Source organism: Symphalangus syndactylus, chromosome 6 (assembly GCF_028878055.3).
Source record: "Symphalangus syndactylus isolate Jambi chromosome 6, NHGRI_mSymSyn1-v2.1_pri, whole genome shotgun sequence".
Taxonomy (NCBI): domain Eukaryota; kingdom Metazoa; phylum Chordata; class Mammalia; order Primates; family Hylobatidae; genus Symphalangus; species Symphalangus syndactylus.
The window spans coordinates 121,302,992-121,327,921 of record NC_072428.2 but is presented as its reverse complement, the minus strand read 5'-3'; the positions used below and the strand labels follow the sequence as shown (position 1 = coordinate 121,327,921).

At 35.5% G+C, this 24,930-nt stretch overlaps 1 protein-coding gene across 6 annotated transcripts in view; it reads right to left on the bottom strand.

The window, feature by feature from the left end:
* The window catches only part of MKLN1 (muskelin 1), a 397,154-nt gene that overhangs the window by 65,401 nt on the left and 306,823 nt on the right, over nt 1-24,930 (bottom strand). For all 6 annotated transcript variants that reach the window (XM_055284047.2, XM_055284046.2, XM_063641641.1 and 3 more), the window contains 2 exons: nt 15,685-15,762; nt 12,364-12,429 (listed from right to left, as the gene is read on the bottom strand). In XM_055284047.2, coding sequence (XP_055140022.1) covers nt 12,364-12,429; nt 15,685-15,762 — 144 coding nt within the window. The remainder of the gene's footprint in view (nt 1-12,363; nt 12,430-15,684; nt 15,763-24,930) is intronic.

Here is a 24,930-nt window from a genome sequence, read left to right as displayed (position 1 = left end):
GTTTTAGTTTTTTCATCTGCAAAACTCTCAGTGTTGTGAAGTCCCTCAGATATAACTTATATGAGGCCAGGCATGGTGGCTCATCTGAGGTCAGGAGTTTGAGACCAGCCTGGTCAACATGGTGAAATCCCGTCTCTACCAAAAATACAAAAATTAGCCTGGCATGGTGGCACACGTCTGTAATCCCAGCTACTCAAGAGGCTGAGGCAGGAGAATCGCTTGAACCCAGGAGGTGGAGGCTGCAATGAGATGAGATCACACCACTGCACTCCAGCCTGGGCAACACAGCGAGACTCCATCTAAAAAAAAAAAAAAGTTACATGAAAACATTCTGAAGGCTGTCAAGTATGAACATCATTTCTACCTTTAAAATATACATAAAAATGAAAAATATTCTGTAGTCACTAAGTACAATAAAAATGATATTATAACTGACTACATGTCTAATTCAGTATATAAAACACTTTTGGCACTGTGTAAGTGTGAAATAATGCCAATTATTTTAAACTACAAAAAAACTGTCCTGTCTTGGAACTATAAAACAATCCATTATCATCAGTTAAGTAACATTCTGTTCCCAAAATGGCACACGGTAATACTCAGACACATAATTTTACAGAAAAAAAAAAAGAATTTTCATCTGGCTTAAAAATTATTTGCCAAGTCCTCACTATAAAGGAAATTAACCCTGTTAAATTCTGAAGCCTGGAGAGGGGGTATATAACTAAAATAGCAATAGCAATTGACCTTTTGTTTTATAGTGTTTCTGGGCACCCTCTGGATACGGTTACCCTGGTTCATTAACTTTAATAACCCTTCCTCTTGGGCTCTGGGTTCTCAATGTTCTTTCTGAAAAGCAGGTCTCTTTGTACGCATAAATTCTCACAGCAAAGAAAACCCACATTTCCACAACAGCCTCATTGATAGCTGAGCAAAATAAAATCTGGCACGCAGTAAGCATCCTAATGGAATTAAGCCAAGATGTCATTCCTATCCATGAAAGCTTTGTGGTCCCAGCTGAAGTTTAATAGTAAAATTAAATGAATCAGATGGAAACTGAGCCTTCTGACATACCTGAATGAAAATGGGTAAAAAAATTTTAATTAATTCATCTAATTATTTAAGTCATGCAAAGAAGAACTATTATCCAGAAACAGACACCAGAAAAGGTATTATTTAATGCACAAAGAATATCAAAGACCTTTAAAAATTATGGATATAATTGGAGAGAACTGTAGAGAGAAGGAAGTAGAAAAGAGAAAAAAGAAAGCATTAATATTTGCAGTAGGGTAGTAGATTGGTTTATGGAAGCCCATTCTCGTGCTTATAGGTTCTATAATAATTCATGTACATCTGGGGTAGTACGATCCTCTTCAAGAAGCAACCCCTTCACCCCTTCTCTACATTTTTTCTGAATGGGGTATAGGCGATAGTGTCTATCCATTTCTCCCAGCACTTTGAGGAATGTTTATTCAACACTTTTTGAGTACTGAGAATTCACAAAGCACTTTAGAGAATTAAAGAGAAAGAAGACATAGTCCCCAGTCCCTATCCTCAAGGAACTTACAATCTAGTCAAGAATATCAAAAGGCAAATAGATCAACATAATGTAGGGCAGACTAAATGTCATAAGAAAGGTAAACAAGGTAAAAAGCACCATGAGGGTCCAAAAGAGGGAAGAGAGTATATCTGGCTGAGGTGACTCAGAAGAGATTTCATGGTGACAGTGGTATTTGACCTATGCACCAGCAGGAAGGCAGGATACAGAACAAAAAAAAAGAGGGCTTTTCGAGCAGAGTAAAAAGAATAACAAAAGCACAGAGACAGAAAAACACATCCAAAGTGTTTTAACGAACATGTACTCTAGTCAGGCAGATCTTGGCTACAATCCTGGCTCTGTCACCACAGCTATGTGACTACCACACAGTTCCTTAACTATTGGTTTCTTAATCTTTAAGATGTGATACAGTATCTATCCCATAAAGCTGCTGTGAGAATTAAAATAAATTAAATAATGCATGTTAAATGGTTAAACTGTGTGATGAATAAATACACTGTTTGATTTAAAAGAACACATAGGTAGGAGGTGGAGAGGAGGTTAAAAGGCAGGTAGTGTCCAGATCATGGAAGGGATTAAATAACAGGATAAAGACTTTGAACTTGACTCCACAGACAGTGGAGAAGCCACAGAAGATCTTAGGCAGAGGGGTAGCAAGGTAACATCTGAACTTGCAGCATACAGGACTGACTGAAGGAGTTGAGAATGACAGGGATTAGAGGTAAACTGGCCAGTAATAGCCTATGTTCAAAATGGCAAACAAATTTCATTCTAAAACACTGAGTCAATCAATCACCAATAAATCTATTTTTCATTACTTAGGCCACAAAAACTAAAATTCAACCATATTCTTTGGTATAGTACATGCACCAATTTGGTACCAGTATAAAACAAACCCTGGAGCTACCTATTACCAGTAGTACCAATCTACACATCTTATATGCACTAAAAATAATGTAGAAATGTAAGGTATATAAAGACATCTCAGTGTCTTTTTGCACAATGCAACAGGCTTTTTTTTTAGTGCCCAAGTGCAATATCTGTCTTCTACTTTGATTTTTAGGATAAATCAGACTGTGCTGATTGCATAATCCTCCACAAGATGGCACACTACTTTTGTAATTAAATCAGTTTTTCCACTCTGACACTATGTAGGATGTGTATACTAAGCATTGACCTAGCCTAGTCCCAAAACTTAGACAAATCTCATGTATCAAAAAGAAGAGGTAGGGGAAGGGTTAACAGGCTGGTGAAAGAAGTTACCTTAACTGTTAGTTTAGACACTGAGAGAAAAAATTTTTTTAAAAAAAGGTTTTAAGAAACACAAATTTATCTTTAAGATAGAAATAAAACTCTGTAATATTTAGATGAAGAGTTTGAATCCTCCTAAAAGTGAAGTTTAGTAAGACTTAAATTAACATGACAATTTTTGAAGACAGAAATATTTTTGAATTTTTTGAAGAGGGGAAAAATATTTTATATGCTCTTTACCCTTCCCTTCTTAAGCCATCCCCTTGAAGTATCATGACCCAGCAGATTATCAACCGGATTCACTGCCTCCCTTTTAAAATAGAACTGTATTCTTACGTAAAGCTATGATTACAACACTATCTACATCTTTTGGGTGAATTCAACATACAGTTACTTTCCTTACTAAAAGGCTGAATGTTATGCCTATGACAATATACTTTGTATTCTTAATTAAGTCTGCATTTCAGAATTCCTTTCTGTTAACAGTGTAAAAGAAAGATGCACATTACTTTCAGAAGTATAGCCATATGAATTAATTTGTATTAGCAACCAAAACCCATGTTCAGGCACTCCCTTCAAAAGTTTCTTTAAGGAACATCAAGAAAAGCTGTACGTGGTACCACATGTAAAAAAATAAAAGCACTTTCAGGCCGGACGTGGTGGCTCACTCCAGTAATCCCAGCACTTTGGGAGGCCGAGGCAGTCAGATCACCTGATATCGGGAGTTCGAGACCAGCATGACTAACATGGAGAAACCCTGGCTCTACTAAAAATACAAAATTAGCCGGGCGTGGTGGCACATGCCTGTAATCCCAGCTACTCGGGAGGCTGAGGCAGGAGAATCGCGTGAACCCAGGACGTGGAGGTTGCGGTGAGCTGAGATGGTGCCATTGCACTCCAGCCTGGACAACAAGAGCGAAACTCCGTCTCAAAAAATAAATACATAAATAAAAATAATAATAAATAAAACCACTTTCATGTAATAGCTACAGAACAGTTAAAGGTTCAAATTTCTACAGAAGGGCTCTTCCAAGTGACAAGCAACTCTCCATCAACTTCTTTTGTAGATACCAAATATTAGAGCTTTGCCTAAGTCTTCGTACCCATTCTGACTGAGAAAGAAGAAAAAGGCTTAAACTGTAGGTTCTCACAATGTAATGAGAGTTACACAACAAGGAACAGCCTAACACAATGGAAATTTATTAAGATATTTCTAACTCAGCAGACTTCTACAATGAAACAAAATAGACATGGCTTTTCTCTTTCTATTCACTGTTCTTTTCCCAGTTGAAACCCAAGTCACAGTTGAAGAATCTTAAGTGGAGAGGTGCCAGGTATAGGGATTACAATTAACAAAACTGATCCAGTAGGACAAATCCAGTAGGACAAAATACAACATTCCTTCTCTACCATGGCATGAATGATAGGATTCCCTTAGGAGGGAAGAAAGCTTTGAAAATTAAATAATAAAATTTGTGCCATCAAACACCTTTTAAAATGGTCACTGTATCCTTAGAGAAGACAGCAATATGGGGAAACAAAAACCGTATAGACTAAAAAAATAAAATCTAGGTACTATTAAGTTTTTAATATCTAAGAAAACAAGGTATATGAAACACCGGGAAGCAACAATTGCTTTAAAATATAAGCCATGTTAAATAAGCTGAAATTAACTTTATGAAATTTTACTCTAGTGAAGGTGTTCTTTTTTTAAAAAAATTTCTAGAGACAGAATCATGCTCTGTCGCCTGGACTGGAGTGCAGTGGCACAATCATAGCTCACTGCAGCCTGCAACTTCTGGGCTCAAGCCATCCTCCTCAAGCCTCAGCCTCCCACATAGCTGGGACTACAGGCACGTGTCACCATGCTTGGCTAACTAAAAAAAATATTTTGTAGAGACAGAGGTCTTGCTATCCTGCCCAGGCTGATCTCGAACTCCCAGCCTCAAGTAATCCTTCCACCTCAGCATCCCAAAACTCTGGGATTATAGGTATGAGCTACCATGTCTGGCCAGTGTTCTTAATTTTGTGAGTTAATAAGAGTCTCTCTGATTATCTGAAGCCACGGATTCTCTTCCTAGAAAAAATTTGCAAATAGACAACATATTGCACCTAACTTCAACAGATAAAGAATCCTTGTGCTAGAAAACTTCAAAATGCATACTTAAAGTAATAACTGGGCTTCTTTAAACTATATTTTACTACTTATGCACCAATTTTGTTAACGTGGAATTTCCTGGTTGTTCAAACTCTACTTACAGAAAGTTATTCTTTACTACTAAACCTACCTGATCTTCATCAACAAAATTCTTATATGCACTTTAGTATTTTGTCTCAAAAATATTATAAATATATTTATGGTGTCCCTTCGTAAGGTACTAATTATATAAAAGATTAAACAAATATACCAAAATAACATTGGTTTTTTAGAATGTAGAATTATGAGTGAGTTACTTTTTCCCCTCAACACTGCTTTTCAAATTTTCAAACTTTTTCACAAACTTTTTAATTACTTTAAAACATTTCCATAGTGAAATTCTGTCAAATTATGCAAAAAAAACAAAAGAAAATTCCTTTGAGTTATATAAAATTCTCTCAGCATAATTAATCACTGCTGCATATTAACACGACATATCAAATGCACGTTATATAAATAATATATGCACATATAAAATATATTATTTCATTTAACTCTCACAATTAGTTTATTATCACCATTTTAATCAATACAATTCGGCCGGGCGCGGTGGCTCACGCTTGTAATCCCAGCACTTTGGGAGGCCGAGGCGGGCGGATCACGAGGTCAGGAGATCGAGACCACAGTGAAACCCCGTCTCTACTAAAAATACAAAAAATTAGCCAGGCGTGGTGGCGGGCGCCTGTAGTCCCAGCTACTCGGAGAGGCTGAGGCAGGAGAATGGCGTGAACCCGGGAGGTGGAGCTTGCAGTGAGCCGAGATTGAGCCACTGCACTCCAGCCTGGGTGCCAGAGCGAGACTCTGTCTCAAAAAAAAAAAAAAAAAAAAAAAAAAATACAATTCATTCAAGATCGAATAAGAAGCCAGGATTCAATCTCAGGGATGTCAGACACCCATCTCTCCTTCCCACAAACTTAACACCTACTTATTATATTTGGCTGCCATATCATTAAGATCTGACTAGAAAGGTTCTTTCAAAGATTGATGATAAATACAATCTCTTTGAAAGTGATTAAGATCAACTTGATAATTAAGATAACTGCTGATCAATAACAGGGCTATGGTACCTAAATGATTAAATAAATACTTAAGAGTATATGAAAGCCCTCAGTAAATTATGCTACTAATAGAAACACAGAAGAAATTTTGGGGAGAAAAACCCAAGGATATACCAGACTCTGCACTTGAGCCCAAACCAAGTTCGGAAAGCAACAAATTTTACTTTAACAAATGCAAAGCTCTATATTTAGTTTTTCTACCTAGATCCTGAAGTAATGATAATGACAGCTTTGGGAAGCATAGTCTAAATGGTGTAACAAGCAGAATCCGAAAATTTAAATATGTGCGAATATAACCAATAAAATAGATCCACCACAGAAAATATTAGTATAATAAATGACATAATAATCTGATCTACTTATCAAGGTTTACAGCAGTATCTGAATAGTTTCCAGGTAAATATTTTTCTTTCTACTCGAAGGAAAATGAATTTTAAAACTTTGATCCAATCCAACAAATATTTAGTGCACGTCTACTCCATTCTAGGCTCTATAGTCAAAAAAATAAATAAGGCAAGATCCTTGTCCTTCCCCCCTTGTCCATGGGGGCTGGGAAGCTGGAGAGACAGCAACGGTATATACAATACCTATGTGAACAACTCTAAAACAATGTGGAAATTATTGTAGTAATAATGGTTTGAATAGTGTTACGTAAATGTAGACGGAATTATTACTTTAGTTAGATCTATCTCCTGAACCTCAAACTAATATATCCAACTGCTTACTTGACATACCTATGTAGATGTCTAATTGGCATCTCAGACTTAACTTGTCTAAAATCAAGTTGCTGAACAACTCACTATATTGGATCCTCTTGTTGTACCCATCTTAGAGAATGGTTACACCATTTTTCTAATTGCCCACGTCAAAACTTTAAGTCATCCTTAGCTTCTTTTTCTCACACTCCTCATCCAGTTCATCAAAAAATCCTGTCAGCTCTATATGATACCTTTTAAAATACATCCAAAATGTGACCAATTTTCAACATTACTACTACCATTCTAGTATAAGCCAATGCTATAATCACTTCTCAGGTGAGCAACAGGCTCCTTAAAGGACTCGCTGCCCTTCACTCAATTTGTTTTGTTAAAATGCAAGGTCAGTTCATAGCATTTCTTAAACCCAACAATGGCTTCCCACTTCACTCTGCATATAGGTTAAAGTCCTAAACAAAGCCCTAAAAAACTCAACACAGTTTGTCCCCCAAGCTATTTCTCTGATTTCACCTCTTCCCACTCTCTTTCTCTGACTTCACCTCTTCCCACTCTCTTTCTCACATACCTCTGATCTAGCAACAAAAATTCTGGAAAAAAACCAAAAGTAGTAGAAAGGTAGCAACATTTTACTTTGTAATAATATCAGTTCAATAATGAATATCATCTGCACGAAGACACTTTATTTGAATACCTGGTTCAGCAGTACTTACCATAAAATGTCAAAAATTAAGATAGGGATTAAGTCCTTTAAGAATATGTATGATGAGGCCAGGCACGATGGCTCATGTATGTAATCCCAGCACTTTGGGAGGCCAAGGCAGGATGATCACCTGAGGTCAGAAGTTCAAGACCAGCCTGGCCAACATGGCACAACAGTGTCCTACTAAAAATACAAAAATTAGCTAGGCAGGCGCCTGTAATCCCAGCTACTTGGGAGGCTGAGGCAGGAGAATCACTTGAACCCCGGAGGCAGAGGTTGCAGTGAGGTGAGATCATGCCACTGTACTCCAGCCTGGGCAACAGAGTGAGACTCTGTCTCAAAAAAAAAAAAAAAAAAAAAAAAAAATATATATATATATATATGTAATGAATCTTCCCAGAAAACTACACAAAGACAAAAATTTTGCACACCATTTAAAGACTATCATGGGCCCCCTTAAAATCTATTCATGAAGCTTCATGTAAACAAACATGAAATGGCCAAAGGATAGAGAACAGAACAAAAAATCGACAGCAATGGCTAGCTGAAATAAAAGATTGGGAATGCCAAGGCGTGAAACTTGTTAGACTTCTGAATAGTGTTTTCTGATTTCTTTTGTTTTCTCTTGATCAGATTCCTGGATTACCCACACTCACAACCAGAGACCTGTTTAATTTAACCTGAACCGTAATTTCAGTCTTGTGAAAGTTCAGAGCTTTTCCTATTGAGTTCCAGGGCATCTTTCCTCATATTTCTCTCTGCTTCCAGACACTGGAATCCACAGAAGTTGCCTCACTACTGCCCTACCTCAGTTTGAATCCCAAACCTAATTGTCTCACCAGTATCTACCAAAAAATAAATAAATAAAAATCAACTCCCAAATCAATTTTACTAGAGAAAACTTCTAAGAATTTGGTGAGTAAAGAGAGAGACATGTCATGAAATGTGGCATTCTGTCATCCTGCTGGCTCTACTACCACTTATTTCAAGCTTGTCCAACCTGCGGCCCATGGGCTGCATGAGGCCCAGAATGGCTTTCAATGTGGCCCAACACAAATTTGTAAACTTTCTTAAAACATTATGAGACTTTTGTGATTTTTTTTAAGCTCATAAGCTATTGTTAGTGTATTTTATGTGTGGTCCAAGACAATTCTTCTTCCAATGTGGCCCAGGGAAGCCAAAAGATTGAACACCCCTGATTTATCTCTTTTTTTTTTTTTCTTTGAGACTAAGTCTTGCTCTTGTCCCCCAGGCTGGAGTGCAATGGCGCGATCTCGGCTCACTGCAACCTCCACCTCCTGGGTTCAAGCGATTCTCCTGCCTCGGCCCCCCGAGTAGCTGGGATTACAGGCTCCTGCCACCAAGCCCGGCTAATTTTTGTATTTTTAGTAGAGACGCAGTTTTACCATGTTGGCCAGGCTGGTCTAGAACTCCTGACGTCAGGTGATCCACCCGCCTCGGTCTCCCAAAATGCTGGGATTACAGGCGTGAGCCACCATGCCCGGCCATCTCTTTCTATTTCTTGTTCCCTTTCTCTGGTCCTAACGAGACAATTTCTCTTAGTGTTACAAAAATAGTTCCTTCTACAATCAGGTCTCCGTATTTTACTTTGTACTCCAAGGCACCTTCGCAAATAAATACAGTTCTCTTCCTAAAAAGAATGCTATTGAGTAAAATTTTCTCCAACTTATAATTAAGTAGAAATTTTAAAAATAGATTTTAAATAAAAAAATTTTAAATCACTGGTAATTGTACCACCAGACGTAACTAAGGTCAATATTTTGCTATGTGTCCTTCTAGTCTTCCCCTCTATCGTGATAAATTTAAAACGAATCATCACTTCTATCCCTATTTCTATACCAAGATATCAAAATGTCGACAAAAGGTTTCAGATAGCTCTTCTTGGAAACATATTTTTTAAACGTAAAAAACAAAAACAAAAAAACAGAAGAGGAATTCCACCTCCAAATGTTTTATACGCCATCTCTATTACTGATAACAAGGATCACCTGAATCTGATGAAATCCTTTCGACCTCAATGTCCACGTATAGTTAGTACTGTTTCCACACTATATGTGGCGATGGTAACATACTGAAAGCATGAGAACTTGAGCAACAGACAACTGTATATTAAACGACCACCCATGATTTCTTTTAAAGGCTGAAAAATCTAGTTTTGTCATCAACCATGAGCCTAAATAAAGTTTGACCCAGAATTCATAACGATTAGAAGAAAAAAAGAAAGCACTCCAAATGGGTGCAAAACGGCTCTAACTAAAAAATCTACTAACAGGATAATTCCCTAGATTTTCTTTGGTAGAAATATTTGCTTAAAAGTGTATTTCCAAAGTACTTCTGTAGCTTTCTATAAACTGGTGTCAATATTGAAGTGTGGATATAGGCCGCTTTTTCTTTGTACACCTTCGCTAACCTATAATAAATCCTTAGAAGCTATCAAAGAGATTACTCTTTTAAAGGTCCCATCTGGAGTAAAATTCCATGACTACAATAGTCATTCTTGCTATGCTTTCTTATAATTTCTAAAGTAAATCTAGTAGTTACTCAAATAACATTTTTCCTCTTTTTTTTTTTGACAGGGTCTCGCTTTGTTGCCCAGGCAGGTGTGCAGTGGTGTGACGATGGCTCACTGTAGCCTCCAATCCTGGGCTCAAGCAATCCTGCTGACTCAGCCTCTCGAGGAGCTGAGACTACAGGCATACACCACCACACCCAGCTAATTTTTTTATTTCTTATAGAGATGGGGTCTCACTATGCTGCCTAGGCTGGTCTTGAACTTGTGGGATCAAACGATCCTCCCGCTTTGGCTTCCCAAAGTGTTGCAACTACAGTCACGAGACACTCACGGTGCCAAGCTGAAGTATTTGTTTAAAGGCAGTAGGGGTAAGGACACTGACCATCAAGAGTTTGCTGAAATCCTACCCCTAATGCATAAAACAAAACTATTATAGAAAAATATCTAGGCCTTCGCGCCACTGCACTCCAGCCTGGGCGACAGAGCGAGACTCCGTCTCCAAAAAAAAAAAAAAAAAAAAAAAAAAAAAAGCAAGAAAGAAAAATATCTAGGCCTTTATCACTTTATTCTAAGTATTTCAAGGCTCTCTAACCTGAAAAGCTAGATTTTAATTCTCAATGACTTGCTCACACTAAGTTCTGTCATGACATTTGCCTATTCTTTGAATAATTTTGTTTTCAAATTTCATGGATTATAAAAAGAGGAAATTTTTTTGTCTTTCTTACACATGTACTTTACCTATCACATATGGTTCATCTCTCATAATAATTAATGCAGTGAGCACTATGAAAATTCCTTCTGCCCCCCCCCCAGATAAGGTAAGCTTTAAATGTTAAAGTACACCATATTACTTTTATATTTAAGGAAAGTGCATTTTGCTTTAAAAGGTAAAGGCTCCTTTCAAATAAACATAGATTTAGTACATTATTATAGCATACTATAACCAAATTTGTTTGAAAGGGTGGGCCGGGCGTGGTAGCTCACACCTGTAATACAAGCACTTTGGGAGGTCGCAGCAGGCGGATTGCTTGAGCCCAGGAGTTTAAGACCAGCCTGGGCAACATGGCAAAACCTCATTTCTATTTTAAAAAAAGGGGAGGGGTGTTTAATAATATTTTCCTTATAGTACTGATGGAGAAAAAAGAAAAGCATTACAAATTCTACTCTATGTTCAAAAAAAGGGGAAGCTACTGTAGACAATCTAAAAATAAATTCTCGTCTATATTCATAAATTTAATTATTCTGGATAAAAAACCAATTTGTATATAAATCTAGCTCTTTAGTAAATAAGCATATGAATATTTATTATACTCTCAGGCAGAAAAAAAAAGATGCCTAAGACTCTATAGCTAATTCAAGCCTATTTCTGTAGGGTAGAAAGGCATTTGGAAAGAGGGACCAAGATTAAGAAAGTGAATTCCTATACCTTAAAAATGAACCTTTTCCAAAGAGACCCTAATAACAGTCTCAAACCAGTTCAGAGGTTATCATAGAAATTTAGCTTTTAATTTTAAATTAAAAATTATAATTTCTCTTCTTATAAAAATTATGAAAATAAATTCATGTCAAGAAGACTTAGTATCTACATTGTAACCATTTTTATTCTTAATTATTTTAGAATATGATTCTCCAGAGCAATTATTTTACTCCCGAAGCACTATGAGTTGGCTTAACACACAGTAGAATTGAGCATTCATTACTCTTAGAAAGAGTGGTATTCTATGCAGTAAAGTTTTCTAAAATCCAATAATAAAATATAGCTATGGTAGATTATTGGTATTATTTGCTTTTTAAGCTGCTAATCTGAGGCCTATTATAACGTTGACATTAATCTCTAAATATTATGGTAATTAAGTTTTCCTAGGTTTTAGAAACTTAAGAAAAACGTTTGCTACCAAGCTTCAGAACAAAATTTAAAAGGCAGGAAAAAAAAACAAAAACAAACAAAAAACAACAACTAAAACAACTAAATTATTTACAGGCTTGTGAACAGTTTTTAGCAATTAATGGACTTACCAACACTTAGCTGCCTAATTTGATATCTGCTTCCTCTAAAAATATATCTTAGTTCTCTTTATTCCAGTAATTCTCATATTACTCTACTACAATATAAGTGTAACAAAAATCCAGAAATACACCGGTTTTCCAGAAAATACAACACATATAAATCAGACACATACACACACATGCACAGACACACATAAAAGGCCGCATGTTAAACTTTTTTTAGGCAATCTAATTTCATTTGTGTAAGAGCCTCCCACCCCCCACCCCTTCCTTACCTGCCACTGCCTGGTTTAGATGATGCCTGTAGCCAAAGATTTTGCTTTCCACTGCAACTGCTACTCACCTGTTTGAACATCAATAACCATCTGATGGCCTCCTCTCATTCCTGGACGGTTATCTTCCCCATCACCTTTAGAAGAAATAATAGTTTCTTTTAAAGGAGTAACAAAGAACAGCATAACCAGAGTAAATGTATTCATAAGTCTGTAATCAGTAGTAAAAATAACCCACCCTTATTTTTTCAAAATATTAAGAATAAGTAAAAGGACTCATAAAAGTAACAGTATAACTCAAATCTGTGTTTATAATAATCTTGTTCTTTTTTCCAAATGCTTTCAGGACATTAATGAACTTGGAAGTTATTTTTGATTTATTTATGATCAATGCCACAAACCAGCAAAGACACAGAATATTATACAAAAACATAAAACAAAAATCTCTAAGCTACTTGAGTGCCAAAGTGAAGGTCAAAAACAGTTACAAAATTAGATCTCCTGTATATATTCTAGGCATAGTTCATTAGTATGATGAGCAGTTTTAAAGTTGAGTTATCAAACTATTTATTGAAAACAAAGATGTTATCAAGTTTTATATTAATGATATTAATTTTGTATAATGTGTACAATTATTTTGTATAATTTTTGTACAATTTTGTACTTTGTATAATTATTTTATATAACTTTGTATAATGTATAATGTATTAATTTTTTGCCAATATTTCAGCAATCAGTTCCCACCTAATTTACCAACTATTTTATGTTAAGTACTGACCGAGGAAATCTAAGATTTACTTCACTTTGATTCTTATTTCCATCACAGAGCTTAATAGGCAGGTTTAAATACAATCAGTAAAACTTTTTTTAAACTTCCAAAAGAGAACACTATTATTCAACTTGTATCTAATCTTAGTTTACTCCAAATCTTATATAAATAAGTTATGGCCGGGCGCAGTGGCTCAAACCTGTAATCCCAGCACTATGGGAGGCCAAGGTGGGTGGATCACCTAAGGTCAGGAATTCACGACCAGCCTGGCCAATATGGTGAAACCCTGTCTCTACTAAAAATACAAAAAAATCAGGCATGGTGGCGGGTGCCTGTAATCCCAGCTACTCAGGAGGCTGAGGCAAGAGAATCACTTGAATTCGGGAGGCGGAGGTTGCAATGAACCGAGTTTGCGCCACTGCACTCCAGCTGGGCAATGAGAGTGAGACTCCATCTCAAAAAAAAAAAAAAAAGTTATAAATTCATTTCAGTAGTTCAAAAGGTTATAAGATTCTAATGTCTTATTTGATATGAACTAGAAAGCCTAAGGCTTTCTTCATAACTCTATAAGTTGAAATATATTACTTTGGCTAATAAGTTTCCCTGTATTGGCTTTCTCCTAAGGTAAAATTGAGAATATCCAATTTTATACTAATTTCACAAGGGTGCTATGAAAATGACTGAAATGTCAGTTCTTACATACAGAAAATAAGATACAAAACTGAAGCTTTTCATTACTACTGTATTCAGCGGCTAATGATCCAGAAGTTCCCTCCAAATCCTTTCTCCTAATAGTTAAGCCTTTAGATTGTGCAATTTATTATCATTGAAGCTTTGCCCTTTTCTTCTTTCCTTCCCCCATCAGTCAGTATTGTATCGCCATCTTTAAGAATAGATTTAAGAAAGCATATTCACCCCTGAGAGGTCTGAGGGAAAAAAGAACGCACTAAAATGAATTCATTTTCAGTATGTTTGTATTTTACATGTTGAATCCATTAGTTTGCAAATACACAATTACTGTCTGTTTGCTATAATATGTGTGTCTTTGAAGAAAATTACCTCATACATGACTGATAAAATAAGAGAATGATGTTCATGTAACATCAATTATGGAGGTTCTTAAGCAATTTTCCCCTGCATATTAATGTGCAACACTATCAGGAGAAAGCTTTCTCACAACTAAAGAGAAGTCCTTAGCAATATATGAAGACTACAATGAAAAAAGCTCGGTATCCATAGAACTGCCTTCCTTTAATGCAAACAGTTGCATTAAGAAATTGCTACACTTTCCACTATGTTAACTATCTGGCAAAGCAGTGAGTACAGATGAAGAAGTGACAAAAACTTCCCCCTTATATGAAAATAAGGTATTCATGAAGAAGACTACACTCTGGATCCGATTTCAAGTTTTGATGAAAACAGTCTTTATTAGAAGCAAATGCCCTCTAGGATCTACATTTCAAAGACAGAGGCATGAGCCCAGGGCTTAAGTCTCTAAACACACTACGATGTTCAATATAAATATCTTTAAAAATTTTAATGTACTGATATTTATTTTTATTACAATTATTACACTAGTTTTTATTAGTAGCTGGTTATAAAGTTCCACAGATTTAGAATGGTCTTCTGCCTTTCTATTTTTCTTATATGCCTTGCTAGGTTTAGCAAATAATATTGCAGAACTTAAGGTTTTCAAGAACACGTGTATGGCATCACAACACAGCCTATAATTTTACACGATGCCTCTATCAAAGCAGTTTATAATGATATTCTGTGTAAAAGCTGCCCAACCTTCTGTTATGGCAGTAAAACAGAAAGGTTTAAAAAGAAAATTTTAGTATAACAAATGAATTTTGCCACCTACTTAAGGAAACTATGTCTTGTTTTAAACATCTGCTTTTTATTTATTTTGTTGTGGTTGTTGTTTTGTTTTTTGAGACAGAGTCTCACTCTGTTGCCCAGGTTGAAGTGCAGTGGTATGAACACGGATGACTGCAGCCTTGACCTCCCAGGCTCAAGCCACCCTTCTACCTCAGTACCCTAAGCAGCTGGGACCACAGATGACTGCCAACATGTCTGGCTAATTTTTTTTTTTTTTTGAGATGGGGTCTCCATCTGTCTCCCAGGCTGGAGTGCAATAGCGTGATCTCAGCTCACTGCAACCTCTGTCTCACAGGTTCAAGTGATTCTCCTACCCCAGCCTCCCGAGTAGCTGAGATTACGGGCACACACCATCACACCCAGCTAATTTTTGTATTTTTAGTAGAGACAGAGTTTTGCCATGCTGGGCAGGCTGGTCTTCAACTACTAACCTCAGGTGATCTGCCCACCTTGGCCTCCCACAGTGTTGGGATTATAGGTGTGAGCCACCACACTCGGCTGTATAGCTAATTTGTTGTAGAGACAGGGTCTCACCATGTTGCCCAGGCTGATCTTGAATCTCTGGGCTCAAGCAATCCTCCTGCCTCAGCCTCCAAAAGTACTGGGATTAGACATGAGCCACTGCACCTGGCCAACATCTTCTTTTTTATTAACATAGTACTATGACACTTGAACTACCTTGGGAAAACTGAAGACTGAGACATTAAAGAAAAAGAACTACAATCTAGAAGGTATGGCTTACCTTTGGTACTTTTGGGAATGATTTGACTCCATCGTGGCTTATATTCCTGTTGACTGATATACTGATTGAATAAGCCATCTGCAAATATTGAAGAATGAGAAAGAATTACACCTTAACTACTTACATTATTTATTATAGAAAAAAATTAAAATTTAAAAGACTACATTAAGAGAAATTACTAATATGTCACTAATACAAAAGCACATTTTCATAAAATATGCATCACTTCAATTTCACTTCATGCTACCCCAAATATAAATAGTAAAATATTAATTGACACAACCATGCAAACAAATTGCTTTAGGGGAAGCTCATATTAAACGTACTATGTTTCTCATCATTACTGCACCTATTAGATACAAAGTGATTGCTGCATTCAATGGACAAGTATGTGACATTACCAGAGGGTTAGAGACCTTGAAAGAAGGAAAAGGGAGTCAACTGGGAGGGGAAAAAAGTCGTAAGACAATTCAACACTGCAAAATAGAAGCAGGAGAAAATAAAAATAAATAATCTGAATAAATGTTCTACTTCATTGAGAAAAGATCCTATATATCTTTAAAAAATCATTTCTATCATTATTATAAATATAATCAGGAAGAGGAAAGGATAACTAAAGATTAGGAGAATTATATTTTAATTTCTTTTTGTGATCTGCCACCACTTGTCTTTATTTCAACTACGAAATTCTTAATCTTTACATCCTATAATGACAAGGATTCACTGCATCCCAATCTCTTTCCCCCAACAGTGCTTTGTGCCAGTACTTTTTGCCCCCCGTATCCAAGAGAACTACAGAAGAAAATAGAGCTCCAACAATTTTGGTCTAGGTCCTTGATACATTTTCAGGAAAAGGGAACACTAACTTTAACATGTGAATTCCATTATTATACAGTTTTGAGTACAAAACTACATAAAGATAAAAGTACTAACAGCAGTAATAAAACTATACTTATGGAACACTTACCAAATGTTAGGATTTATGCTGTCTCGTCTCATTTAATTCTAAAAACAATCCTATGAACTACGCATTATCATCTCCATTTTATAAATCCGGAAATGTGTATTTAAAAAAAGTAAGAAACTTAACCAAAATCACACAGCTCTTAAATGGTGGGGTTGGGACTAAAGTTCTACCATGTTTTCCTTACTCCTGATTCTGCTGTATCAATAAACTCATAATCTACTTAAGTTGTTACACTAGTTACTGTAATGGTATGGAGACTGAACTCTCTACATACATCCCCACATACATACCTAAATAATTATGAAGCCCTATTCCCATGGCCCTCAACAAAGATTAGTTTAAGAACAGTATGGAACCCAATTTCGGCTAATGAAACATGAGGAATCTTCTGGGAGACTTCTAGGCAATTTTTCCTTACTTCTAAAGAGACATACAGAAAAGAAAAATCTACTTTTATTCCTCTGGAATATCTGCACGTAACGTATACAAATATTAAAGCCAATTTGTAGAAGTGCAAGAATTCAGTCAATTCTATAATGACGACACAGCAGAGAGAAAGAAAGAAATGATCACTGAGTCAACCAACCATGAAATCCACCTTACCTCTGGACTTCTTGCTATGTGCTACAATAACATTTCCTTACTTTTTAAGCTAGAAACCCTAGCTTTTACATGCACCCAAATAGATCATAATTTATAAAGTTACTTTTACTATTAAATTCTGTCATGTGACTCAATTTAAAAGTAAAACTGTTTTCTGTGATTTATATATTCACCAGAGACCAAGCAATTTAGAGCACTCCCCCTAATCTTTCTTTTCTGGGGAATTATGAAGCTTAGTTGTAACCAACCCTTTTGCTTTCAAGACTTTTCAGCTGGCTTTAACTGGAAACCTCCATCCTACAGGCACACTCATCAAATTTCCTTTCTTCTTTGCCTTTGAGACTTTTCAAAATTCTTGCAAAAAGTCAATAAATACTGTAAATACTAAAGCAGGGTAAAGGTTTAAAAAATGCATTGCTTTTAGTACCTCGTCTTAATGTAAAAGAACTTCCTACAACTTTCACAATCTAAAAACAAAAAGTTGACACCTCTGCATCCCAAATAATCTCCATCCTCCCTATTATTTCTAATTCTTGCAAACGCTTGCTAATAAGGCCTTTTGTCTTGGTAGGCTTGCTTTAGATACATAATTCAGCAAAAAACTCAGCCTCCCTATTGAAACAATAATGACATTCTCATCTATAAAAATATGACATCCATTACACTATTTGAAAATCTCAGAAACAAATTAGTAAATAAGAAATTTAAAGAAGCCTGTGAATCATGTGAGTTCAAAAATTATTTCTGTTTAAAGAAGAAGTCAGGCAGTTGCTAATATTTCTGTAAGTCTATTTTTGACAAAAATCTAAAGCAAGAGATCAGAACAGTCAGATAAAATTAAAACTATCCAAAAGAAATTAAAATATCACTAGGAGAAAGCACACTAAGAACTAGCTGTTAATAATTTTTAAACTATTTAACTAGAGTCTCCAGGTCCAATATCACTTCATTTTTTTCCCCTATAATTATGACTATAATAAATATATTTCATACAGTCCTCACTGAGCACAAGCTGTTCTTTTCTCCAATAATAGTGGATACTCTCTTAAAAAAGCACATGATGGCCCAGCCTGGTGGCTCACACCTGTAATCCTAGCATTTTGGGAGGCTAAGGCAGGAGGATCATTCGAGGCTAGGAGTTCAAAACCAGTCCGGGCAACACAGAAATCCGCCTACACACACATGCACACACACAAACACAACATGATTTAAAAAACATGATTTAGGAAGCTTTTACCAAAAGGGGAAAAAATTTCAAATCTCTTGCCCAGAATTAAAAAGAAAACAAAACCAAAAAAATCCACATAGATTATAGTACTGCTGCCTAGTTGTATGTATTTATATTTGGTAAACTCAAACTTTTATCAAATTTGATTTTGCACCAAAATAGAGATTATATACAAAAGAAATAATTTAAAATGCATGTATAGGTAAATAACTTATAGAGCATGAAATCCTTTTTGACCATTCAAGAATGATTAGATCAAAAAGAATTTTTAAGAAGCTGATTTCATCAGTTTATCCAAATTCTGAAAAAAAGGGCAATATTATACCAGTAAGAATATAATAGTCAATATTAGGACATTGAACCAGTAAATATTTACTAAGACAGTAAAGCTTAGAGATAAAGAGTATGGATTTTTGGCACCAGACTACCTGAATTCAAATCTTAGATCTGTCACTTACTAGATACACCATCTTAAGCAAATTAATCATTCTCATATATTAAATGGAAATAACAACAATACTTAACCTAGAAGGTAAGTATGAAAATTAAATAAATTCATGTAAAAGGCCTAGGAGAATAAACGGCACATTGTCAAGCTCTCAGAGATATGTTACTTATGATGATGATGATGATGACAATGATGCAGTGTTTGGAAATGTACTTGACAGAAAATTAACAATCTTTTATGAACAAAATCAGAAATATAGTACCAAGGCAAATAGGAGTTAAGAGGAGGAAGGAGTGATTCAGTGAGAATATGATGAAAGAAGATACCTGGAAAGAGTTGGCTTTGAAGAATGCACTGGAACTGAATTATATAAAAAGGAAAGTAATAGGAAAGAGAATACAGCATACACAAAGGCACAAAGGCATAAATGAGCAAAAATTATGAAAAAAAAAACCCATGTTTCAGAAAAAGGGTCTGGCAGTTGGGAAAGGGGAAAAAAGAGTGAGATTTTGCATTATGAGTATTGCTAAGAAACAAAATCTTAAAGTGAAAAAAGGTATTATAAGCAAAAATCTTGCTATCCTGGAACACAGCCCTACCTCCTAACTCACAAGAAGCTTCTAAAAATAGGAAAAATTCACCATATTCAAATATTAATAATGTTAAAAAAGAATCAACCCAGGAATTATACCACAATATAAAAAGGAAAAGAAATGAATTTTTTAAAGTAGCAAATGAATCTGATTCAACAGAAAAATGTAGCCATGCAATAGATGAAAGTAGCCAAATACCTTTTCACAAATTTATTCCACAAATAAAAAAAGCAACTCTCTCTATGAAACATGAGTACAGATTAGAGATATAAGCAGTTGGAAAGCAGACATCTAAACAGTTGGAAAAGAAATGGTAAGACAACCAAAGGAAACAAAAATTGAATTGTTAGAGACTAGAGAAAAGAGGAATGAACAGATTGAAAATATCACAGAACTAAGGTCAAAGTGTAAGAAAGAGACACTAAAAATAATATAGTAGTGGAAATGGGATAAAGGGTTTAGAGAAGCTTAAAATATTAAACAGAAGTGTGCAGTTAAAAAAGATAAAGGAGAAAATAAATGACAGACAAAGGCAACATATATTTAATTCAAAGAAAACCAAAATAGACAATAGTTAACGGGGCTGCCACACTGGAGTTTCGGACAGCCTTGTTAATGTAACTCCAAAATAATCTAAAACAAATATAAAATATTTAAACAGTAGGAGAGAAAAAGATTTTATCAAAAAAATGTTAGTTGAAAATGACAGCACACCTCTCAATAGCAACAATGGAAGCTGGTTAATAACAATCGAATGATATTCAAAATGTATTTCAAGAAAATAAGTGTCAATCTGGAATTCTACATCTAGCAAAAATACTCTCCTAGAAAGGAGACAAAATTTTCAGGCCATCAATTCTGAGAGAGTTGAGCTGCATTACAAAAGAAATCCCAAAGGATGGGCTTACGGCACAGGAAATGAACACAATCCTAGACATAAGATTAAAGACACAAACAATAATGAAGAGAAAAAAAAACCAGTAAATATTTGGGTAAAATTAATGAACAATTGCTATATAAGACAAGTATTTTACAGGGTCTTTGAACATGGTATCAAAATAAATGACAACAATAGAGCAATTGACAACAACAGAATAACGAATTAGAAGGTGAGAATATGAAGCTGAAAGTCTACCAAATCCTCACATGGGAAGAGAGAAAAGGCACTGATCAATTTTGTTAAGGTAATCATGCATACTTGTTGTAATTTCTAAACTAATCATAAGTCAAATGGTTTATTAATAAAATAAAATTTTCTTTAAGTTTGTTTTATTTAAATAAAATTTATAGGAGATATTTCTCTTAAGAGGGATAAAGGTTAAAAATAAAAGATGGAAAAGATATGCCATACAAATAAGAAATGAAAACAGATCTTAATACAATTTACCTTAAAGCAAAAATATTTCTAGAGATAAAAAGGCACTTTATAATAAAAGATTTAATTTAAAATAATTTAAAATTTGTTTTCAATTAAAAACAAGGCATCGAAATGTATAAAGTAAAATTGGACCAACTATAGGAAACATACAATTCCATGATCATAGTGGAAAGTGTTAACATCTTTCTCAGTAATGAGAATCAGACAGAAAATTCTCATTGATAAAGAAGATTTGTGCAATATGATTAGCAACTCTGACCAACTGAACAGATATACAACACTGCTCCAACAACTAAAGAATTCACATTCTGTTCAAATATATATGATATGTTTATAAAATTGAATAAGCTGGGCTATATAGCAAGTCTCATTAAATTTCAAAGGGCTGGAAACATACAGGATATGCACCCTGGCCCCTATGCAATTATGCCAGAAATCACTAACAAAGAAAACAACTAGTAAATCGCCACAAATTTGTAAATTAAAAACCACAGTTCTTCCAAAGAGCCAGTTCATTTCATAATGAAAATACTAAATTGAACAAAAATAAAAATACTTCATAGCGCAACTAAAGAACAAGAGGAAATTTTATATATTTAAATGTATATAAGGGAAATTTTCAAAGTCTGAAAACTAATGAGCTAAGCATCTAGCTTAAAAAGTTGTTATAAAAAGACAGCAAATTAATCTCAAAAAGAGAAGAAAGACAACAGTAAACAGAGCATAAGTCAAGGACACAGGAAATAACAGAAAAGATGAACAAACCAAAAATTGGTTCTCTCAAGAGACTAGTGCACTTGATAAACATGTGCTGATGGAAATATATATATATATATTCAAGATAAGTAACAAAAAAAAAGGCATCCCAAGAAATCCTGCAAACACTAAACAAACAGTAAGAAGGTATTAGGTATACCTTAATACCCATAAATTTGAAATTTTGATTATAGACAATTATAGACAATTCCTAGAAAAATATCATTTAATAAAGCTGAACCAAACAATTAACAACTCTGATTAGTCCTATGATGTTTAAAGAAATTAAACTGATAGGTAAAAACACTCCCACCCACCAAATTTCAAGCACAGACAGCTTCAGACACTGGAAAGTTTTTGTTTGTTTGTTTTTGTTTTTGTTTTTAGCTAAGTATACAATAAAGAAGTAATTCAGCTGGGGGTGGCAGCTCACATCTGTAATTCTAGCACTTTGGGAGGCTGAGGCAGGTGGATCACTTGAGCCCAGGAGTTTGAGACCAGCCCGGGCAATACGGCAAAACCCCACCTCTACAAAAAATTAGCCAGGTGTAGTGGCGCACACCTGTAGTCCCTGCTACCTGGGAGGCTTGGTAAGAGGATCACTTGAGCCCAGGGAGGTCAAGGCTGTAGTGAGCCGTGACTGTGCCACTGCACTCCAGCCTGGGCAACAGAGAGAGACCCTGTTTCAAAAAAAAAAAAAAAAAAAAAAGAAAGGAAAAGAAAAAGAGAAAACAATAGCTCACACCTGAAATTCCAGTGCTTTGGGATCATTTGAGCAAGGAGTTAAAGACCAGTCTGGGTAACATGGCGAGACCTCATCTCCACATTTTAAAAAATTAGCCAGGCATGATGGCATGCACCAATAGTCCCAGCTACTCAGGAGGCAGGAGGACAGCTTGAGCCCAGGAGTTCAAGGCTAAAGTTAACTGATCATGCCACTGTACTCCAGTCTGGGTGACAAAGAGAGACTCTGCCAAAAGAACACAAAACACCTCCACACAAAGGTAACTTCAGGTCCAGCTGCCTTCACTTGTAAATTCTACCAAGCTACTACTCATTCTACACAAACACTTTTAGATTCCTGCCTCATTCTATAAGGCTGGAACTACCCAAACATACCAAAAGATACCAAAACAAGACAGGCACATTATAAGAAAACTGCAGACCAATATCTTACATACACAAATATATGCAAAAATACTTCATAAAAATGTGGCAGATCAAATACAATACCTGAAAAGAGTAAGACACCATTATCAAGTAGGGTTTGTAACAGGAATACAAAATTGCATTAAAAACAGAAAATCAATTAAGATAATTCAATATGCATATGCCTTTATAATGCTTTGCTTTACCACGCTTCACAGATACTGTGTTTTTTACAAATTGAAGGAAGTCTATGGATGCCGTTTTTCCAACAGAATTTCTTCACTGTGTCTCTCTCTCATTTCAGTAATTCTCACAATGTTTCAACCTTTTTCATTATTGTATATCTGTTACAGTAACCTATGATCAGTGATCTTTGATGTTAATAATGTAATTGTTTTGAGGCACCATGTTGTGTATGTTCTGACTACTCCATAAACCAGCAGTTCCCCCATTTCTCTCCCTCTCTTTGGGCCTCCCTATTCCTGAGATGCAACAATACTGAAATTAGGCCATTTAATATCTTTACCACAGCCTTTAAGTGTTCAACACAAACCTCTCACTTTAAATAAAAAACTAGAAATAATTAAACTTAGGGAGGAAGGCATGTCAAAGGCCAAGATATGCTGAAAGTTGACCTCTTGCACTAAAGTTGACCAAGTTGTAAATGAGAAGGAAAAGTTCTTGAAGGAAATTACAAGTGAACCCATGACTGATAAGAAAGCAAAACAGACTTATTGTTAATATGGAGAAAGTTAGAGTGGTCTGGATAGATTAAACCAGTCATAACACTCCCTTAAGCCAAAACCTAATCTAAAGCATGGCCTTAACTCTCTTCAAGTGTGTGAAAGCTGAGAGAAGTCAGAAAACTGCAAAAGAAAAGTTGGAAGCTAGCAGAGGTTGGTTCATGAAGTTTAAAGAAAGAAGCCAACTCTCTAGCATAAAAGTGCAAAGTAAAGCCACAAGTGTTGATGTATTATAGAAGATGCAGCAAGTTATCAATATCTAGAAGATCTCGCTAAGATCACTCATGAAGGTAACTATACTAAACAGATTTTCAATGTAGACAAAACATTCCAATAGACTTCTATTGGAAGAAAGTGCCATCTAGGACTTTCATAGCTAGAGAGAAGTCAATGCCTGGCTTCAAAGCTTCAAAGGACAGTGTGACTCTCTTGAAAAGGTTTAATGCAGCTAGTGACTTTAAGTGGAAGTCAATCCTCATTTACTATTCTGAAAAATCCTAGGGCCCTTAAGAATTAAGCTGAATCTACTGCCTGTGCTCTACAAATGGAATAACAAAGCCTAGATGATGCACATCTGTGTACAGAATGGTTTACTGAATATTTTATGCCCACTGTTGAGACCTACTGCTCAGAAAAAAAAAAAAAAGATTTCTTTCAAAATATTACTGCTCACTGACAATGCACCTGTCACCCAAGAGCTCGATGGAGAAATACAGGAAGATTAATGTTTTCATGCCTACTAACACATATCCATTTTGCAGCCTATGGATCAAGGAGTCATTTAGACTTTGAAGAAAATCTTATTATTTAAGAAACACATCTTGCAAGGCTATAGTTGCCACAGATAGTGATTCCTCTGATGGATCTGGGCAAAGTAAATTGAAAACCTTCTGGAAAGGATTCACCATTCTAGATGCCATTAAGAACATTCATGATTCATGGGAAGAGATCAAAATATTAACATTAACAAGAGTTTGGAAGAAGTTGATTCCAGTGCTCATGGATGATGTGCAGGGGGTTAAAGATTTCAGAAGAAGAAATTAACTGCAGATGTGGTAGAAATAGCAAAAGAACTAGAAGTAGAGCCTGAAGATGTGACTGAACTGCTACAGTCTCATGATAAAACTTGAATGGACGAGAAATTGCTTCTTATGAATGAGCAAATAAAGTGGTTTCTTGAGATGGAAACTACTCCTGATGAAGATGCTGTGAACACTGTTGAAATGACAACAAAGGATTTAGAATAGTACATAAACTTAGCTGATAAAGCAGCAGCAGGGTTTGAGAGGACTGACTCCAATTTTGAAAGAAGTTCTATTGTGGGTCAAATGCAATCAGACAGCATTGCACGCCACAGATAAATCTTTTGTGAAAGGAAGAA